Below are 20,260 nucleotides of genomic sequence, written 5' to 3'. Positions count from 1 at the left end.
CATCAGACAATTGTTGTCAAACTAGTTTGATAGTGTAGACAGAGCTTAAAAGGGTAGAGGTCGAGGTTTCAATGTCTATTGTTCAAAATGATAATACCTTTCACAAGCTTAGATTATAACCCCACTTATTTGCTGTACTGGGGTTATTATAATCCTGTTGTTGCGGAGGTTTATATTATATAATAATAGCATTTTAAAACCTAAAACTACTGTACTCATTCTGAATATGAAGATTATGTATTTTGATGCGACCAACAATATTGCTTTACGATCAAACGCTGGATCTTGGGGTGGGTTATCATCATTGTGGTGAAAGTTCATATTTTATAATATAAGCGATAGAAATGTTAAACCTGAGACTTACTGTACCCAATAATCAATTCCAAATATGAAAATTATATAGTTTGTGCAATCAAAAATATTGCTTTACTTACGAGCAAACAAAGAATCTTGCGTTGGGCTATCATCATTGTTGTGAAAGTTCATATTTTATAATAAGTGATAGAATTTTTAAACCTGAGACTATGTATTACACGGGCTTGCAGAAAAACAACTTCTAGTTGAGCTAAGTTTTCATGTTTAAATAAAGCATATTATTATTATTATTATTACCCATTAATCAATACCAAATATGAATATTGCTTTTAAACAAAGACACTTTGCATCTTTCACATAGTGGCCTATATACACAAACTGCGACTATTAATTAGTAATGATTTTGCCGCCATACTATACGCAGACAAATTCAATCACGCAATGTTAAATTACACTGACAGACAAATATTGATGCTCTATACCAAGTATGAATATCAATGAGCAGATCAATATACTTGACCTCAATGAAAAAAGGTCACTGACTTTGAATAAAATCAAAGCAAGGAATTTAACACTTATAAAACAGATGAAGATATTTTCTCATTAAGTAAGATCTACACGCCAAGAAAAAAATACATGTAAGGCTAGTTTAATTTCAATATCATATATTTACTTACAAAACAAACAATAATAATAAGAATACAATGTTCGAAAAACATAATACAGTATTACACTTCCTTGTGGAACAAACAAGGGGAAATATTCAGGGACTCCCCTATTAAGGGGATACTAATTGTTGGTTCTATTATGTGAAATTCTGGTTACACTATCAAACTAGTTTTTGAGTGGATTTCATTTTGCTGGGATGTGTGTAGATTTTCACGTACTTTTAGTTCAATTCATAATTATAAAACAAAAAACAAATCTGATTATTAATATTTATACGATTAAACTTAACACATATAGCAGGGTATATTTGATTTGATATCATGTATAAAGCTCTGTCTATACTATCAAATTTTATGTGACAAAAACATGTGATGTGCCCAAATATGGTAGTGATATGGCCAAATATGGTAGTGATATGGCCAAATATGGTAGTGATATGGCCAAATATGGTAGTGATATGGCCAAATATGGTAGTGATATGGCCAAATATGGTAGTGATATGGCCAAATATGGTAGTGATATGGCCAAATATGGTAGTGATATGACATTATTATGTTTTAAAGTTTATTGTTTCACACCAAGCTTGATTAGCTCCGGCTATATCTTGGCTACCTTTTGTATTGATTAATTGTTTGATAGAATAAATAAGAACAACGATAAATGTACATATACAGTATGGGCACATCACATATTTGGGCATCACTACCATATTTGGGCACATCACATGTTTTTGTCACATAAAGTTTGATAGTGTAGACAGAGCTTTACACCGCACATCGGTACATCAAATCAAAATCTTACTGCTAAGTGTTAAATTTAATCGTATAAATAATCAGATTTGTTTTTTGTTTTATAATTATGAATTGAACTAAAAGTATGTGAGTATCTACTTACATCCCAGCAAAATGACAACATTATATACATATATGGGCACATCACATGTTTTTGTCACATAAAATTTGATAGTATAGACAGAGCTTTATAAAGTATATCAGTATATCAAATCAAAGATACCCTGCTAAGTGTTAAGTTTAATCGTATAAATAATCAGATTTGTTTTTCGTTTTATAATTATGATTTGAACTAAAAGTATGTGAATATCTACTCACATCCCAGCAAAATGACAACATTATATACATATTTGGCCATATCACTACCATATTTGGCCATATCACTACCATATTTGGCCATATCACTACCATATATGGGCACATCACATGTTTTTGTCACATAAAATTTGATAGTATAGACAGAGCTTTATACATGATATCAAATCAAATATACCCTGTTATATGTGTTAAGTTTAATCGTATAAATATTAATAATCTGATTTGTTTTTTGTTTTATAATTATGAATTGAACTAAAAGTACGTGAAAATCTACACACATCCCAGCAAAATGAAATCCAAACTCAAAAGATGGAAGTGTTTATTGAGCAAACATGTAAAGATAATTATAGACGCAAAGCAATCTGTTATATAATTTCATTAAGTATCGTCCCTTGGGTTCAGTAAAGAAAAAGTGAGGGCAAGAAATGAGTCTAAATTGATAGGCAGAGAACGTTATACAGGAATTGAAAGTCTTCCTCAGTGAAAAGCAACTTCTTTCTTTTGCTCTCATCATAAACTGATGTTGTTTATTAATGAATGTTATTATGAATTCAATTACTGCAGATATTTTATATTTTATAGAATAGAACACTTGGAAATAAATTAAATTAACATAAAACCATATATTGAACACACATCGTCTCCTACTGTAACTTGAAAGACTGCTGTACTCTCAATATAAATTGCCATTTAACTGTTTTAATGATACAGTTAATTACTACTGTTTGAAGAATAGTAATAATTAGTTGATATAACACTTTACGGTAGGTCTCATAATTAATACAGGTTGTGTAGAGTTAAGTTTTTGGTTTGCGCAATAATTTGAGCAAGAGGCTTGGATGGCATACGATTCTTCATTCTTTAAAAAAACATGGTTTAAACATAACTATTCTGTATAATTACAATTGTTATAGAACTTGACTAGTTTCTTTAAAAATATTATTTATTTATATTTTATTCAAAATCTTCAGAACAAAATTAATTTTTAATTATAATTTATTTAGTTACAAAAAATGAAAAAAAATATTAGAAAAGATGAAAATTCATATATTCATTTTGCAAATTTTACATAAAGTTAATTAAAAATGTCATAGCGAAAGTTGAATGATTTTGTGTCAATATGTTAAGCTAAGGTGAATACACTGGCCTATTGCCAGCAAATGACATCTGTTTTTGAGGTTACGTAATTAAAAATCTTTGTAGAATTAGCTAGCATCCACCTTTGAGATTTAGCGTTTTGGGGGTTTCAGTACATCTGTAAAGCTGTGTTTGTTAATTGCGTAGTTTTGTGCAAAATGTTTATATTAGTTGCATCGTCATTGATTTTTAAAAAGTTGAGTTTGACTCGTTCGGTCTTGATGTGAATGTAAGCTCATTTCAATTACAAAATGTGAAAACAAACCTAAAGTACAACGGTACCTTGAGATAAACTCTCCATCTCCCAAAAGTAACCCAATTCCATGATCATACACTCAGCTCTCCAAATACCAGACTTTTCTTGAAGTCCAAACATCCCCAAATTCATTTTTACCATTAAAAATCATTCTGAATACCATACTTTCTGAAAGAACATATAATGGCCAACCCAAAGGTGTCCGGAATTAACAATTTTTTTTCATAAAATGATAAAAATGTTTCTTAATATTTTAGGATGTTGTTTATACATAAAATAGAAAATGATAATACTTTATTACTAAGACCAGGGAGAATTTTACTCTTCCCTGATACGACAATCGCAGATATTTTCGACCTCTCTGAGAGGGTGGTTTAGAGTCATACAGTAAATACCAGCGTTTAGCATTCAAGAGTTACAAGCCCATAGTCAGCATTCTTCCCCAAATGGAAAGAGAACCATGGACTCTTCCTTCAGATTAATGCTACATTTCTGGCTCTTAAGCTCTGTCTATACAATCAAACTTTATGTGACAAAAAAATGCGATGTGCCCATATATAGACATGATGATGTCGTATAAATAACATATTTGGGCAAATCACTACCATATTTGGGCCTATCACACTTTTGTTTAGAGTGTAGAGCATAGAGCTTAAAGGAAAAGAACTCACAACTTGTAGATGAAATGTAAACACGGTAACTTTTGTTTGTGAATTTGATAGAAATTCGAACATTTTGAACATGTGGAGTATGTCTCTATTCTCTCGGTTTCGGAAGACTGTCAAAAGTGTCTGACTTTTAAAAATTAATCTCGATTGAACTTTCATCTTTGTTCCCAATACTCTGATAAAAATTGTTTTTTCTATCGCTTTTTTTTTTCAACTTTCAATATTTGAATGCATAGATATAATCCATATTGTCATGCTTTTCATCATCGTATCCATGAGGTATAACTTGCGTCATTTAAAGCACTAGATACTATAATAATGATGTGTGAGAGTATTGTATAGGTTATCTGTTTATTGTACAGTAACTGTCTATTCTGTTACGGACCCTTTTGTCAGTACTGTTAAAAATTTCCTCGAAATGGTACTTGAAATAAAACACCTTGATATTAATTACAATTATAATTTGATTGTTTAATTAAGGAAATGCTTTGGATCAAAGAGCTGAAACTATCTTTTAACAAACAAAATGACTCAATCAATCTATCTCTTTAGGCTTAACATTCTTTGTAACTAATTATAAAGTACTAAGTATTTCCTGTCACTCTTTGGTGCTTTTGATTTTGTATTGAATGGTTTCATGATGGTTTTGCATCACTTTTTTATTTCATTAAATTTTATTTTAAAATAATAAATTTATCATAAATTTTATTTTTTTCATAATTTTTTTTAGGGCTTATAAAACCATTGATGAAGAAGATTTAAAATTTCCATTGGTATATGGAGACGGGAAGAAAGCACGAGTGCTGGCCACCATTGGTGTTTCCCGTGGGCTGGGAGATCACAATTTGAAAGTACACGGTACAGACATTATGCTCAAACCATTTTTGTCTTCAATGCCTGAGGTATAGTATTTTCATCATTACTGTATATTTTTGCATTTTTTACAGTTTGTCATCAAATTGTGGACTTTCTTTATTCATTTATTTATTTATTTATTCTTTCTTTATTCTTTAAAGATGTATTGTCCCCCAAATACATGAAAAATGAAGATTAATTAAATCAGACCTTGGATGTGTATTGTTATTTTGTATTTTTTAATAAAGTAATCACTTCCGTAGGAAAAAAACGAAAAAATCATGTTTTCACATATAAAATGACAAAATAAATGGTTAAATTCAAACAAAAACCATTGTCTGACCATTTTTTGCTTTAAATTACAGTTATTTCAGGTAAATACATTTTTTTCGATCCAATTTTTGGTCAAAGTGGATAAATATTATGTTGCATTAAAATGACATATTTATTCAACAAAAATTTGTTAAGAATTATTTTTTCAGGAGCACAATACATCTTTAACAAATAAAAATACAAATACATTTATTAATCAAATCATAATAAAATAATAGTATGTACAATGATTCAATGATTTGGACCCTGCCCTCTGTGGTTGTGTCGGATTCAATTGTAAAGGATAATTGATTATAAATTGTACAATTTCATAAGAACAATTTGACTCCACATAAAAAATGAATGTTTTTTCATGTAAATGAATGTTTTATTGTATCATTTCAGGTGAATATTTATGACCTCGGTGATTACGACCACACAGAAAATGATGTACTTATTATGGCGTCTGATGGATTATGGGATGTATTAACCATAGAGGATGCTGGGAGAATAGTTTCAAAATCTCTGGAATCATTTTCAAGAAATGATCATAATAGGTAATGTATGGCAAATTGGACAAAACAAAATTTCTCTTTCAAATTATATGTTGTTGCACTTTGGCTTGGACGCTTAATATGTACCCCAATCTCAGTGAAGCTTTGTTATGAGCTGCAAGGGATAGGGGTACCAAGTTGTGAACAACCTTTCCTACCCAACTACCACCGCCACCAACAACCCAAGGTTTGAAAAGCCCTCCTACTAATTGGGCAAGTGGGAACTAGTAAAGCACTGTCTACGCTATCAAAGTAACAAATGTGACAACAAAATGTGATGTGCCTATATATGGACATGATGATGTCATATCACTACCATATTTGGGCATATTACTACTGTACCATATTTGGGCCATCACACTTTCAAAGTAGTTTGATAGTGTAGAGCTTTGGAATATCTCAATGTGTTGTACTGTCTTGTAGTGAATGTTATGCCAATGCCAATCTATTTAAAGCGTACTCGCTTTATGATGTTGATGCCTCTTAATAACTAGGTCTAGTCAGCACCTTAAGTGTTTAAGTATTGATTAATCCAGTCTTGTAGTGGATTCTTGACCCTAATGGACTGATGACCATTATGCCTCGTCATGGTCAATGACTAATCAATGTCTTAATTTATTTAGGTCCATGGTCAACACTAATTAAAATGTGTGATACATGTATCTGTTAAGATACATAGTACTTAATCAACCCAAGAACAATAGTGTTTTTTTGTTTTTGTGAATTACACTACAGTCATAAATTATTTGACAACAACATACCATATATAAACTTAAGGGGCTACAAAGTAGGTTTGATGGGATTTAGAAGGGAGCGTGAAAATATTATTTAAAACAGAGGTACAAAATGATCATATTATTATACTGTACTGATAGATATGGTTTGAATATTTCCAATATAACTGATATTTATCAATCTTTTTGCTTAAGTCAAGATAGTTAAGATTAGAAGTGCTTAGTGAAAACCTAAAGCTTTATTGATGAACCTAGTTCTTTTTATCTTATAGATAAAATATTTTGTTTAGGTTATTTGAAAACTGACTTAACTTAAAACAAAGTTAAGATAATTTTTTCTAAGCATATTTGATAAATCTTGAAATTAAATGTGAAAACTTGTGAAAAGTGATACTTCTGAAATGGTATTCCAACTGCGATACAATTTCTGTATAAATGTTCTTTCACACAACATGTGAGTTTCTTGACCCAGACATTCAAATTTGAAACATATCGAAATTAAATTAATTGACATGTGAAACAAAATCTGTTATTAGATGAAATACAACATGTTTCCTATAGGTTGGGCTGTACGTCTAATATACGCCTAAACATGTGTCAATGCCGGACGCGAAGCAGCGAGGCATACGTACATGTCAATCGTCAAGCGAAGATGTTTATGTTGGTGTTGAATTGTGGTTCAAACTTCAAATGTATTCCTTGTCTAGCAAAGTCACAGCTTTTTTTATAGAAAATTGACCAATGACAATGAAGATATTTCTGTCAACATTGTTACTGTATGGTGTCTGACATTGATTAATAATTGATTTAATTTTATTTATTTCAAAAATATCTCCCGAGAAGCACTAATATTAATTCAAAGTATAAAAGGCTAAAAACATAATAAAAGGCCACAATTTTTTATTTGTTAAAAAAATAAGAAAGATTTTATCATGTCACTAATTCCATCATCATAAACAAAGTAAAGTCTTCCACAATAATGTTAAGTGCATGCCTTCAAGATTATAGGAACCAAGTTATTTTCCATGTAAGTAGTACTTACCAATAGCATAGGCCTATCTGAACTAGAACTGTTTAGTATTAGAATAAGTGTGTAATGTTCAGTTTTGCAAAAAGTGAATCAAATTTGGACAGATCTAAAACTAATTTTGTTTATAAAGCTATATTAAACAGTATGTAAAATATTATTATGAACTTATTTTATTTTTTATTTTAGGTACACCTCTGCAGCGCAAGATCTAGTAATGGCCTCAAGAGGAATCCTGCGAGAGAACGGATGGCGCACCAAGAGCAACTCTCTTGCATCTGGTGATGACATCACAGCGATGGTCATACCACTTTATCGACACAGTATGCTCTCGCCTCAAAACAGTCTCACCGAATCACATGATGCAGTTTAATATTTAAGATTCATTTAATTTTAATGGGGGGAGTTTTAGTTGATGAATTTGAATTTTGAATTTGAATAAATCCACTCATTATTTTGGGTGGGTGGTATTAAAAAAGGGGTATAGTTTGTGGACTATACCATTTGTGCAGAGGGATTAATTTTCTACTTTTCAAATTTGAGGAGAATAGGCTATTGTTGGTTTATCCAGGTAACCTAGGCATGAAAGAGACCAATAACAAAGGATTCTTTTGAAAAAGTATTTTTTGGGTTTAAAACAAGGGAATACATTTGTTTTTTTGAAAATATACAACAAATATATATAAGATCTACTAGTACTACACACAACACAATTTCCTATCGAACCATTTTATAAAATCCAGACGTACTGAATTGAGATGTTTCTTATGATGGGTGTTGGGTCCGAATCCACTTTTTTTATTCCAAAGTTAATATATACATAAACAATTTAAAGTATACGCTGTTTCTACAATGAATTTCATATCAGACGTTTGACATTTTTATAATACAGAAACGACGCCAAAGCTGGAAGAATATTTACATTATACATACAACAACTGAATGTGTATATTATATACTTGTATGCTAGGTTGTTTTTTAGCAATAAGAATTAGTTTGTACTGTGGTACTCCAGTTAAAATTGTTTTTAGTATGTACTGTTATATAAATATTGTTTATTATTATTATTACTGTTGAAATGATAAAGAATATTGTCTATATGTATTTTATATAGTGCATGTATGTTTTTTACGAGTGACTACAGTATTTGTGCAATTTCTAATACGTGCATGAAGTGTATTATACTGTTAATATTAGTTACTACCCCAATAAAATTAATTTACTTACTTGAATATAAGCCCATCCACTGAACATGAAATTAGGTGGGAGAGAGGGTGTTGAGTTGAGGGCAATTTACACAGATTAGCGGTAACCGTTTAGCTTGTCCCACGTAGAATCTGTATCTATCCTGAGCGGAATCAGCCTATCCGCTCCGCGTTCTGTGTAAATGGTCATAATGAATAACATAGATTCTATATTTTTATGACCATGCGATAATATAAAAATATAGAATCTATGTTATTCCTCATGACCGTTTAAATCCTGTGTAAATTGGCCTTTAGAGATTCAAAGCGGTTAAATTTAGATCTGTATTTATATCCATGTTAATCAAGTTGAAAGTCACTACTATGATAAGCTTATAAATTGGGGGGTGGGGGTGGGGGTGGGGTGGGGATATTCTTGGATTTTGAGCTATACATCAACAAATAATCTTTTCAAACATGAACAAATTTTAGAAATATTTTCTGCCTTAGAATTTGACAAATTGAACACATTGACATGGTTTATTGCCATAGGTATTTTAATACCTGTAATTACACATTGCTCTTCACTGTATGTTAGTGGCGATTTGGTTTGGAATGAAATAAATAAATATGTTACTGAAATATGTTTACATTGATAAAACGATAACAGAAAAGCAAACTTTGAAATTTATTGAACATAAAGAATTTTTTAGGAAAAAAAACAAAGATTGTTGTTATAATGTTGACTAAAAATCTATAAAAAGTATATAAAAATGTCAAAATTGATTCCTAAGGCACATACCTCATATTATGTATATACTTCACCAAATATGATTAGATTTGAATTTGAAATTCCTTCCCAATTTTACCTCAAATACAGTAAAAATTAATTAATATTTGATTGTGCAATGTTATTGCCAATAATATTTAAAAACATAATCTTATACGGCTTTTGATTATTATTATTATTATTATTATTATTACTTGTTTACTTGTTTCCGGAGCTCAGCAATGCTGGGTCCGGAGTCGAGGCTAGGCTATGCCTATAAGCCCCTCTTGATAATTATCTTGAATATGGCGCAAATTTAAGAGGGTGGTTCGACCATGCCCGTTCAAGACCGGACTTAAATTGATTGGTTGATCTTGAAGCTACTACATCCTCCGATAACGAATTCCATAATATAATAGCTTTTCGACCAAATGAGTCCCTCATCCAATAATATTATTATTATTATTCAGTGTTGGATTATTTAAACATAAAAATGAGCATACATGATTATGTTCATACTGATATGTCTACACAGTCCAGGGCAATCCTGGAATAAGCCCAGTATAATCTCAGTGTAAGCCCAGTGCAACTAGTGCATATCCATGGGGAGTTTTGTAGCTGTTGCTTTAGCCATGTTCGTTTTTGTTTATCTGAAATCTGTGTAAACTAAAATACTGTACCAACACATGACCAAAAAATGTATACTGTGTACTTATCTTAAAGTTCTGTTCACACTATCAGAAGTACAGTATCATACTGTGTGCATATATAGTGATGGTGTGTCCATATATGGTCAAATGATGGTTTACTGTATTCAAGTGCATATATGGTGATGGTATGTGTCCATATATGGTGTATTCAAGTGCATATATGGTTGTGGTGTGTCCATATATGGTCAAATGATGGTTTACTGTATTTACGTGCATATATGGTGATGGTATGTGTCCATATATGGTGTATTCAAATGCATATATGGTGATGCTATGTGTCCATATATGGTCAAATCATGGTGTATTCAAGTGCATATAGGGTGATGGTGTGTCCATATATCGTCATATGATGATGTCATCATAGTAAAAGTCTGCTCATATATCGTCATATATAATGCAATTTGATAGTGTGAACAGGTATAGACTTGCATATAAAAGTACTGAATTTATCTTTATATCAACATTGTAGGGGTCCAATAAAATGTATAGAGATTTTAAACCATGTTGTAATACATAGTTTCTTATATTAAGATATTTGTAGGATAAAATAAGTTATTTCTAAATGAAATATATGTTTACTTGGAAAAATATTTGTAAATTTGTTTGTAAAATATTTTATAGGAGCTATATAAAATATACAGAAATTAAAGTTTTGTCAATGTTCTGTAAATGTACTATAGTGGTGTTGCTTATCAAACTGTGTTAGTTTAAATAGGGAGAAATCAAATATTTCTCCACTGTTTTTTTTTATGCCTTTTTTAAATGCTATATTGATGAACTAATGTATATTTAAGACAATTTAACAAATTATTTTTACAATACCAATTATTTTTCAAGTTTGTACTTTAATTTTATATAATTTACATTAGCAATACATATGTTAATTATAGGTTATTAGTTTATAATAATTAGTATAATTATTTATTTATTTAGTTTCAAAATATAAATAAACAAAATTTATTAAAATCAAAATAATATAAAAATCGTATATATAATATTTTGGCAGAAAATCAACTTTAGGGTTTAATTATATTTGAAAAAGTGTTGCGTCTTTAGTGGTAACCAAACATAAACATATTCTATAATTTTTTAATAATATATATTTAATTGTTAATTATTGGTTATCCGCACTTGGCGGATAACCCCTTGTTATTGTCAGGATCTTTTTTTTTTTTTTTTTTTTTTTTTTTTTTCTTTATTCTTCTTTCTTTCCACGAATTTTGTCCGCAGCACATCTCTATCTTCTGGCTAACATAAGATTGTGTAACTTTGTCATACGATTGAGCTATAGCTGTAGATGTGCAGCCAAGCTTTTGGACAATTTTGGAGTTGCGCAGCGTAAGTTACGCGCGATTTTATGAATTTCAATGATTGATCATATATTGAAAACCAAAAGTCATTTTTTATTGAAACTTCGTGAAAATTTAAGTTATACCAAGGGCAAACTTTCTATGGATTAAAAATGGCATGTTTGACAGAAAGTTACGCGCGCACGCGCGTTTAAAATTTCAAAATGCGTAAAATCAATTTCTAATCAACTTTCTACGCGTTTCAGGTCATTTTGAACATTTCAAAAATTCCCACGCGTGCGCAAATTTTTTACGCGCGCGTGCGCACTTAGCGCAAAAACATCTTTTTTTTGCTTGATTTTTGTTTTTTCAGCCTTTTCTAGTAATTTTACCAAATTTTCAATCAATTTCGACTTAAAATCACGTCATACGAGCAGGTAGAATTTAACAATTTGCGCGCGTTTTTGATGAAAAAGTTCAAAAATTCGTCAAAATTAGACCTTTTTTTAAACAGTCATAAATTCTAAACTACGTGGTGAACTTTTTTAAAATTACATATTCTGGAAGTAGATGAGTTGTTTTTCTCGAATCATGTATTGATATGCCTAACCGGACATTGTGACGTCATCGTATGGCCACCCGAATATAAAATATAGGATTTTTTTCTCTTTCGTCATAGCTCGTCAATTTAATAGAGCGCATCTCTACTTATCCTTATTCCATTTCACTCAATTTTTTTATATTGTCTAGATCAATCAATTATCTTTCGCATGATCTACCATTTTAAAAATTGTGATGACGTCATCATGTTCAAATGCGTCAATAACGTTGGTCACTTATTTTCACCTATTCTGCACTGTATGTAGTACGTATACAGTATATAGTGTTATACCGTATATACTTCTTAGACGCGACGCAAAATAGAGAGCGCACTAACATTTTTCAATGCCATAATCGTTTTTTTTTTTTGCGCTCAATATTCTAACGTATGACGTGCACGTGGCTTTTGCGCTGCGGATAACCTAACTCGTCCGTAGTGACGAGTTCAAATCTAGTTATTTTTATATTTATAAATTATACTGTATATCCTCTGGTATAATCCCACCCCCCTAGAACCCAAAATTGGACTGACTTTTGGGGGTGGGACTATATCCAGGAAAACCTTGGTTCTGGTTTGGTAAGCATTTCTTGTAAAAACTCATCTGAATTGGCTAGAGAGAGGCCTAGGCTACCTCCGGACCAAACGTCAATACTGGGTCTATATCTGTGGATTTGCCTGTTTGTGAATTCAGGCATAAAGTAGGGGTTGGGATTATACGGTATTGAAATTTAAATACACCATCATTAAAGGTCATTTCTCAGAAAATTATAAATGTAACTAGGTAGTGTAGTTGTATACAATTTAAATCATAAGTTATATACTACAGTAAACACTCTAAGACTTCCATCATCATTGATAGGGACATTATGCTGCCACAATGTGACACCAAAACTACAAAGCAATGGGGCATACAAATATCTGCACACGCCTATAGACTGATCGGTGCTGTGATAGTTTCATTTTCAGGGTATACCCTTTTCAGGGGATACTTATTAAGGAAATGCCTATTAAGTACACACCTATTAAAGGGACACTATCCTGGTGGTCCTTTCAATGGATGTTTTACTGTATTTATGTATACTGTATATCCTCGAATATAATCCCAATTCTAGTCAGTCAGTTTCTTACCAATCATTTATTTCATGAACCAGGGTTTCTCCGGGTATAGTCCCACCTCTAACTTCAGCTCAATATCATGTTCTAGGTGGGTGGCATTATATCCGAGTATATACGGTAATATACCAAGTTTTTTTAAGATTCTGTGTATCCAATAGCTCAACGTCCCATCCAAAGGGTGTTATATTGCTTGGTCTTTATGTGCCACATTGCATTAGCATAATGTTCCTATATGTAATCTATTGCAATCATCCATTTGCTGACAAAACAACTTCCAAACAACATGTGTTCTAGATGCAAGTTTTGTAGACATATTTGTTACGACACATTATGGCGGTTTGACTACATGCTGCATTAAATCTTTGTATTCATTATCAAGTATCTTATTGTTTAATGTTCTTTTGTCATAACATTGGAACTCAATGATATCATGTTTTACAGCAGAACCCTCCTTTTCAACAACCTATTGAGCGGACACTTTCTCTTGAAATGAGGGGGTGATATATAGTTTAAACACTACAACCAACCCCTATTAAGAGGGCACTGTGTTAAGCCCTAACAGTGTCCCCTATATGAAAGGGATTACTCCAATTGTATACAGTACTTACATATATAGTCTCCTTTGTCTAAATAGTCTTGAGGACTATGATGCATTTTTTTAAACTTTACAGACAGAAATAGTCAGAGAAGTACACATTTTTATTTATTTATTTCCATTTTATACAAATGTGGTGTTCGATTTAATACTACAGTACTTAAATTACGCAATTAACATTATGTAAAATATGCAAAATCTCCTTAAGCTCCGTCTGTGATGATGTCATATCACTACCATATTTGGGCACATCACTTCATCACTAAACTAGTTTGATAGTGTGGACCAAGATTTTAGAATGCCTGCTGTTGATACTTAGTACTTTTAGATTTAGACAAGTACATGTGCTTATGGTACATACATAAAGTAGGATACATCAGGGAAACATATATGGGAAAGTCACAGAAATATATGCTTTGCATGATATTGTGTTAAACTATCATTAAATATCATTTGGGAGATGTCTATATTAAACACTTGCACAACACGACAAATTCACACCAGGAAATTCCCTTTATACTCAAATCCCTTAAGCTTGGTCCCCACTAGAACGCAACGCAAGGACGTAAACGCAACGCAAGCGTTTTAACCAATGACAAGCGAAGTTATAGGCAGTTAGCAATCACAAGCGAATAAGCCATCGCTTGTGATTGGTCAATTCACTTGCGCTGCGTTACGTCCTTGTTGTTGCGAACCACGCTTTATACTGTACAAAAATAGGTAAAACATCATAGAATTTGATCTTTTAAATTTACAATTTTGTCATCATTTTTTTGTAGCTCAGTCATTTTAAACCAGAACTGTTCTATTGAAATTGTGAACGCACATTTTCTTAATGCATATTTCTTTGTTGTATCTTGTACGTGTCTTCAGAAACAGAGGTTTCAAACCTTTCTATGCTAGACATTATTGATCCAATCCAATGTCTATATCACTGTCCAATTCATTACTTGACATTTACAATTAGCTTTTAATACTAAGGAATTGTCCAGGTTGTTCTTGTCATCAAACTAGTACAGTATCACATATATATCGACATTCATATTTATAGATTGATTGCAGAAGATTGATGGACTTCAGTCGTCAATGTTTGGCAGCCAAAACGACTAAAAGTAAAGAAAAAAATTAGATTGTGATTTTACATTCAAATATACAGTAGAACCCCTATTAATCAATCATTGAAATGTTTATTCCAAAATAAAAACATATACAAATAGAGTACAATAAACTGATAATGGAATGGAATACAGAATAAGCACGAAAATTGAACAAACATTAGTACAAGGGGACACCTTCAGGATCTTACAGTGTCTCCTTAGTAGAGGTATTACAAGGGGACACCTTCAGGATCTGACAGTGTCTCCTTAGTAGAGGTATTACAAGGGGACACCTTCAGGATCCGACAGTGTCTCCTTAGTAGAGGTATTACAAGGGGACACCTTCAGGATCTGACAGTGTCTCCTTAGTAGAGGTATTACAAGGGGACACCTTCAGGATCCGACAGTGTCTCCTTAGTAGAGGTATTACAAGGGGACACCTTCAGGATCTGACAGTGTCTCTTTAGTAGAGATATTACAAGGGGACACCTTCAGGATCTTACAGTGTCTCCTTAGTAAAGGTATTACAAGGGGACACCTTCAGGATCTGACAGTGTCTCCTTAGTAGAGGTATTACAAGGGGACACCTTCAGGATCTGACAGTGTCTCCTTAGTAGAGGTATTACAAGGGGACACCTTCAGGATCCGACAGTGTCTCCTTAGTAGAGGTATTACAAGGGGACACCTTCAGGATCCGACAGTGTCTCCTTAGTAGAGGTATTACAAGGGGACACCTTCAGGATCTGACAGTGTCTCCTTAGTAGAGGTGTCCCAAACGTGGAAGTTCTATTGTAATTTAGTATTAGAGGTATACTAAATAGTATTCAACCAATTACTTTATTTTATGAAAAATATTTGTGACAATTTATTTCCAATTTAAATTTAGGTTAAACATCCCCGAACAGCTTTAAAGTGCATTTAAACTGTCTCTGATCTCGATATATGGTGAGTAAATAACACCCAGCTTATTAATTTATATATAATACATAATTATATAATATCGTACAACTGAGGCCTAGTGCTGTTCCGCCGTACCATGCCAAGAATGTTAAAGAGTCGCTATCCAATCGAGTTTGAACAATACCATGAAAGCCCCTGTGGTCTAATGGTTAGGAAATCTGCATATCAAGCAGGCGGTCCGAGTTTGAGTCTCGGTTGGGGCGAATTTTTCTCATTCTCACAGATTTCCTCATCTTTATCGTTTCAAATTAATTAAATTTCAGTATAATTTAAACAGAAATAAGTGGCTTTTGTTATTTTGAATCTTTATTTTTACGTTATTTTATATTTTTTGTTGTTGTAGGATGCATGCATATAAGAACGTATCAGATTTTGTAAATCCACTGTGCGTGGTTTTCTTACATTTTTTGGAATAAAGTTACCTATATATATATATATATATATATCACCGGGCGGTTTAGAATTAATGTTCTTTGCCTGATTTGTTTATATATATTGTTATTTATTTGCATACTGCCTTATTTATTTGCTTTTATTTTTATTGTCAATATTTAATATTTTTCAAGAGTGCTTATTAGCTTAAAGATCTGCATAGTTGAAAATATTCTTTTTTCCAAACCAATAATTGGTCATTATTTCTGAAGAAGCTGTCCGATCAGGACAGCGAAACATTCAAGGTTAGTTCTTACTAATTATTGGTTTGAAAAAAAGAATATTTTCAATATACTTATACCTACAAACCAGATGAACATTTTCAATCAAGATCTGCATAGATCTTAAAATATACATCCTCCATGTACATGTTTGTGGTGGCGTATGTGGAAAAAATTGAGTTGAAAATTGAAATAGATTGATAAGATATATTACAAAATATTCAAAAGCATAAAGCCTTACCATCGACTGTGAGGAGGTTGCCAACATTAGGTACTTGGGGTTAAACTGTACGCAATGAACTGGAGCACCATTATGCTTCGACTCCAGTACAGCCGTCTTTGTTCCATTCTCAGCATTCCATATATGGACTTTTCCGTCTTGAGATCCTATAGAGAAAATACAAATCTGGTAATATATTTCAAATTTATCATATTTTACCTTATTATTTTCATTTTCACAATACAATCTTAGGGTTCAAGTAATTTTGCACATGATCATATGATTGTAATCATGTGCAGGATGATTTTTCAACTCAGAGCCTGTAGTAATTATTTTTTAACCTGACTGCATTTTTTGTACATTGTGTTTCTTGTAAATTCCTTGATGCTGTCAATTTAATGTTATTATTTCTGCAATCTGTATATTTATTTTTATTTTAACCATATTTAATGAGGGTGATCCATCCAGCATTTGCTGATCATTTGGGATTATTTACATTTCAATTCATTCATGAATACGTACGTGTACGTATTTCGGCAAATTCAGCTCTTTGGGCTGCAATAGTTTTTTTTTTTTTTTATTTATATGTTGAATACAATATACCAAAATATATATAAACTTTACAAATTCATGCATGATACATGCTTTGTTTATTTATTTACCTGACAAAACAAATTGTGCATCCGGGCTGAACGATGCTTCCAATAAAATGCCTTTTTGATTCATGTGACCCTGCAAAACAAACACAAAAATGTTTAATAAACCGTGACAATTCAAAGTATTAAAACAGCTTACTATTGTAATATTGAAGGTGGCAACATTAGTGTTGAAGGTAAGAGGCGAAAAAAATTACCTGTACGTACACTTAATCATTTTGTTTATTTTATCTATCTTGTTTGTCTGGTACAAAGATATAACCAGACCCCTGTGGGGGCCAAGATTCTTATTAAAAAAATGCTATAGAAAATGTTTATGAAGTTAAATATTGAATTGAATATTACTGTACCATGTACGATTGTAGCGCATGTCCAGAGAAAGCGTCAATAAGACGAATAACTGGTCCATTTGTTGAGATTAGGATCATTTTACCATCCGAGCTGAATTTAAGTCCGGTCCAGTCGCAATCTCGATCTTGTTGTAAGCGGAACGTCGTAAAAGGACCCTTTAAAAGGTACATATAAAAGAGAAAAAAAAATTACTAAAGATTTTAATTTAGATTAAACTCGCTGTCCATTACATTTTACAAGACCAATAAGCAAAACAGGTAAAATATAAATATACTGGTGGTCAGCTTATTTATCACATTGACGAGCCACTCAACCATGTCCAATAATTCATTCCATGCTTGCTCATATGTATCCCAATGTGCGCATAATCTGTAATATTACAAAAACTTACTTTATCAAATGAACGAAGGTCATACAATTTTATCATTTCCGAGTTTATTCCGCAAGCAAAAATTAATCCTTCGGGATCGAATGCTGCCACCGGTCTCCCTTGAAGCTGCATCATTCCCTGCAAAGTGTAAACAATTCTGTGTCATTTTAGGGACTATTTTTAGGGGGAATTATAGGAGGAAGATTCTCATGTCCTGCATCTGCTTTCTTAAGCTCTGTCTACACTATCAAATTTTATGTGACAACAAAATGTGAATGTGCCCATATGGACATGATGATGTCATATTACTACCATATTTGGGCACATCACACTTTTTTTTGTCAAACTAGTTTGATAGTGTAGACAGAGTTTTAAACACGCACTTCTGAGACAACAACACTTCTATGTCTATTACCTGACAATTCGGTGACCTCAAGTCCCATAACCGTATAGTTTTGTCGAATGAACTCGATAGAAAACTGTCATCAATCGGCGACATTGATAAACTTACAACTCTGCAAGAATTAAAAACAATATTTTTTTTTTACATGTATATGCATTAAATTATACATATTTAATAAATTATGAAAATTTAATAATGCAAATAAATTATACATAGTTAAATTATGCAAATTCAAGTATAAATTAAGCAAACATATTTTCCGGTATTATAATATTATGCTACTACTGTATATAGTTTCGTAATCGATTCTGCCACAAGAAAATGTTTATTTATTGACATTTGTTTTTACTCATAAAGATAAAAAGTAAAATAATAAATTTAGAAAAGCACTGTACTGTACAGAACTTACTTTCGTGTGTGTCCTGGAAAATACCGGATGAACTTATTGTCGTGTAGAGACAAGTATCGAATCGTGTCGTCAATTTTGTTTGAGCTATAAATACATGTGTTCTGGGCATGGGTAAAACGAATAAGGTCGACTCCATATTTTTTACTGTACAATGTCTTTTTAGGTCTGTTAAATAAGAGAAAAAATGTTTAAAAATCATTAAGAATACTGTATGTGGATGAATTAATTTCCACAATATATAAACATATTTGTCAATTTATCTTTAAAAATAAAAAAGTTCAATGCGTCCCGCTAAAAAAAAAGCTGTAGGCCTAGTGTTATTTATAAAATGTTTATTTTGTAGTGTACGCGGGCTGAACTTATTTATTTGACGATGAAGTCAATAATACACTTTGTTAAATTATCAAATAGATACCTTGTTTGTTTGTAATAAATAATAGTCTAGATTGCCTGCTACCTACTGTGCATAAATTACACTGTAGTTGCAATCAATGTGTTTTCTTTTTTTAGATAAAATTAAAAAAAATGTATTTATTGCAACATTTATGAATAAATTGATTTACCAAATTATTAATGGATTATGCAGAAAATGGGGTATTCTATCAATTAGAGTTAAACAAATTAGTTAATTTGAATTTTAACCAATTCATAAAGGGTTGGGTACCTAGGCCACCTGACCCTGTTTTTTATGCATCCCAAATCATCTTTAAATCTAACGCACACACAGGCGGTATCACTGATAAATAGTCGTTTCGTCCCAAGCCGAAAATGGCGTTCCCGAATTTTCGAATGAAATACCGACACACTTTAAAACTAAAAAAATGTACTTTTTTGTAAATGTTTGACTAAAAACTACTAAGTATGTTAGCACGTACTTTCCTTCTAAGCAATCATAAATAACAATTGAATCATCATCACTACTGGATATTAAAGTTTCGCCATTATGTGAAAAATCAACACTGTTGATTTTTGCTGTGTTCTGATCCTTGAAAAGCTTTGCGACACGAAAATTCCGAATTACTTGATCGGAAAGCTTCATAATTGATATAAAATTACTTCTATGTGATTTACGTGTTCTATTGATGGTATTTTGTGTTACTATGAACACTTTAAATTAACATTTCAAGTAAGAATATTTAGGTACGTGAGTAAAGGAAAACTTAGCACACGACACGCGCCAGGCGGAATTATTATGGAGTAAACAATCAACAACAAACAACAGTTAATATAAAAAAAACGTT

The 20,260-nt window shown here is 31.8% G+C and overlaps 2 protein-coding genes across 4 annotated transcripts in view; one reads left to right on the top strand and one right to left on the bottom strand.

The window, feature by feature from the left end:
* LOC140058937 (protein phosphatase 1H-like) overlaps positions 1-20,260 on the top strand; it is a 49,617-nt gene that overhangs the window by 23,231 nt on the left and 6,126 nt on the right. Inside the window, exons 6-9 of one of the 3 annotated variants that reach the window (XM_072104734.1) lie at positions 4,885-5,056; positions 5,727-5,878; positions 15,884-15,942; positions 16,301-16,408. In XM_072104734.1, coding sequence (XP_071960835.1) covers positions 4,885-5,056; positions 5,727-5,878; positions 15,884-15,908 — 349 coding nt within the window. In that variant the 3' untranslated portion in view covers positions 15,909-15,942; positions 16,301-16,408. Of the gene's footprint in view, positions 1-4,884; positions 5,057-5,726; positions 5,879-7,825; positions 9,222-15,883; positions 15,943-16,300; positions 16,409-20,260 lie in introns of those variants that run through there. The other 2 variants (XM_072104733.1, XM_072104732.1) reach the window with 2 other exon arrangements.
* LOC140058938 (WD repeat-containing protein 82-like) lies at positions 14,014-20,190 on the bottom strand. The gene is made up of 8 exons (XM_072104735.1): positions 19,895-20,190; positions 19,020-19,184; positions 18,623-18,722; positions 18,229-18,345; positions 17,837-17,992; positions 17,493-17,562; positions 16,852-16,997; positions 14,014-15,006 (listed from the first exon to the last, which is right to left on the bottom strand). Exons 1-8 carry the CDS (start codon positions 20,056-20,058, stop codon positions 14,977-14,979), a joined length of 948 nt encoding a protein of 315 aa, XP_071960836.1. The 5' UTR covers positions 20,059-20,190; the 3' UTR covers positions 14,014-14,976.

Source organism: Antedon mediterranea, chromosome 9, assembly GCF_964355755.1.
Source record: "Antedon mediterranea chromosome 9, ecAntMedi1.1, whole genome shotgun sequence".
NCBI classification, from domain to species: domain Eukaryota; kingdom Metazoa; phylum Echinodermata; class Crinoidea; order Comatulida; family Antedonidae; genus Antedon; species Antedon mediterranea.
This window is presented reverse-complemented; position numbering and strand designations above follow the sequence as displayed.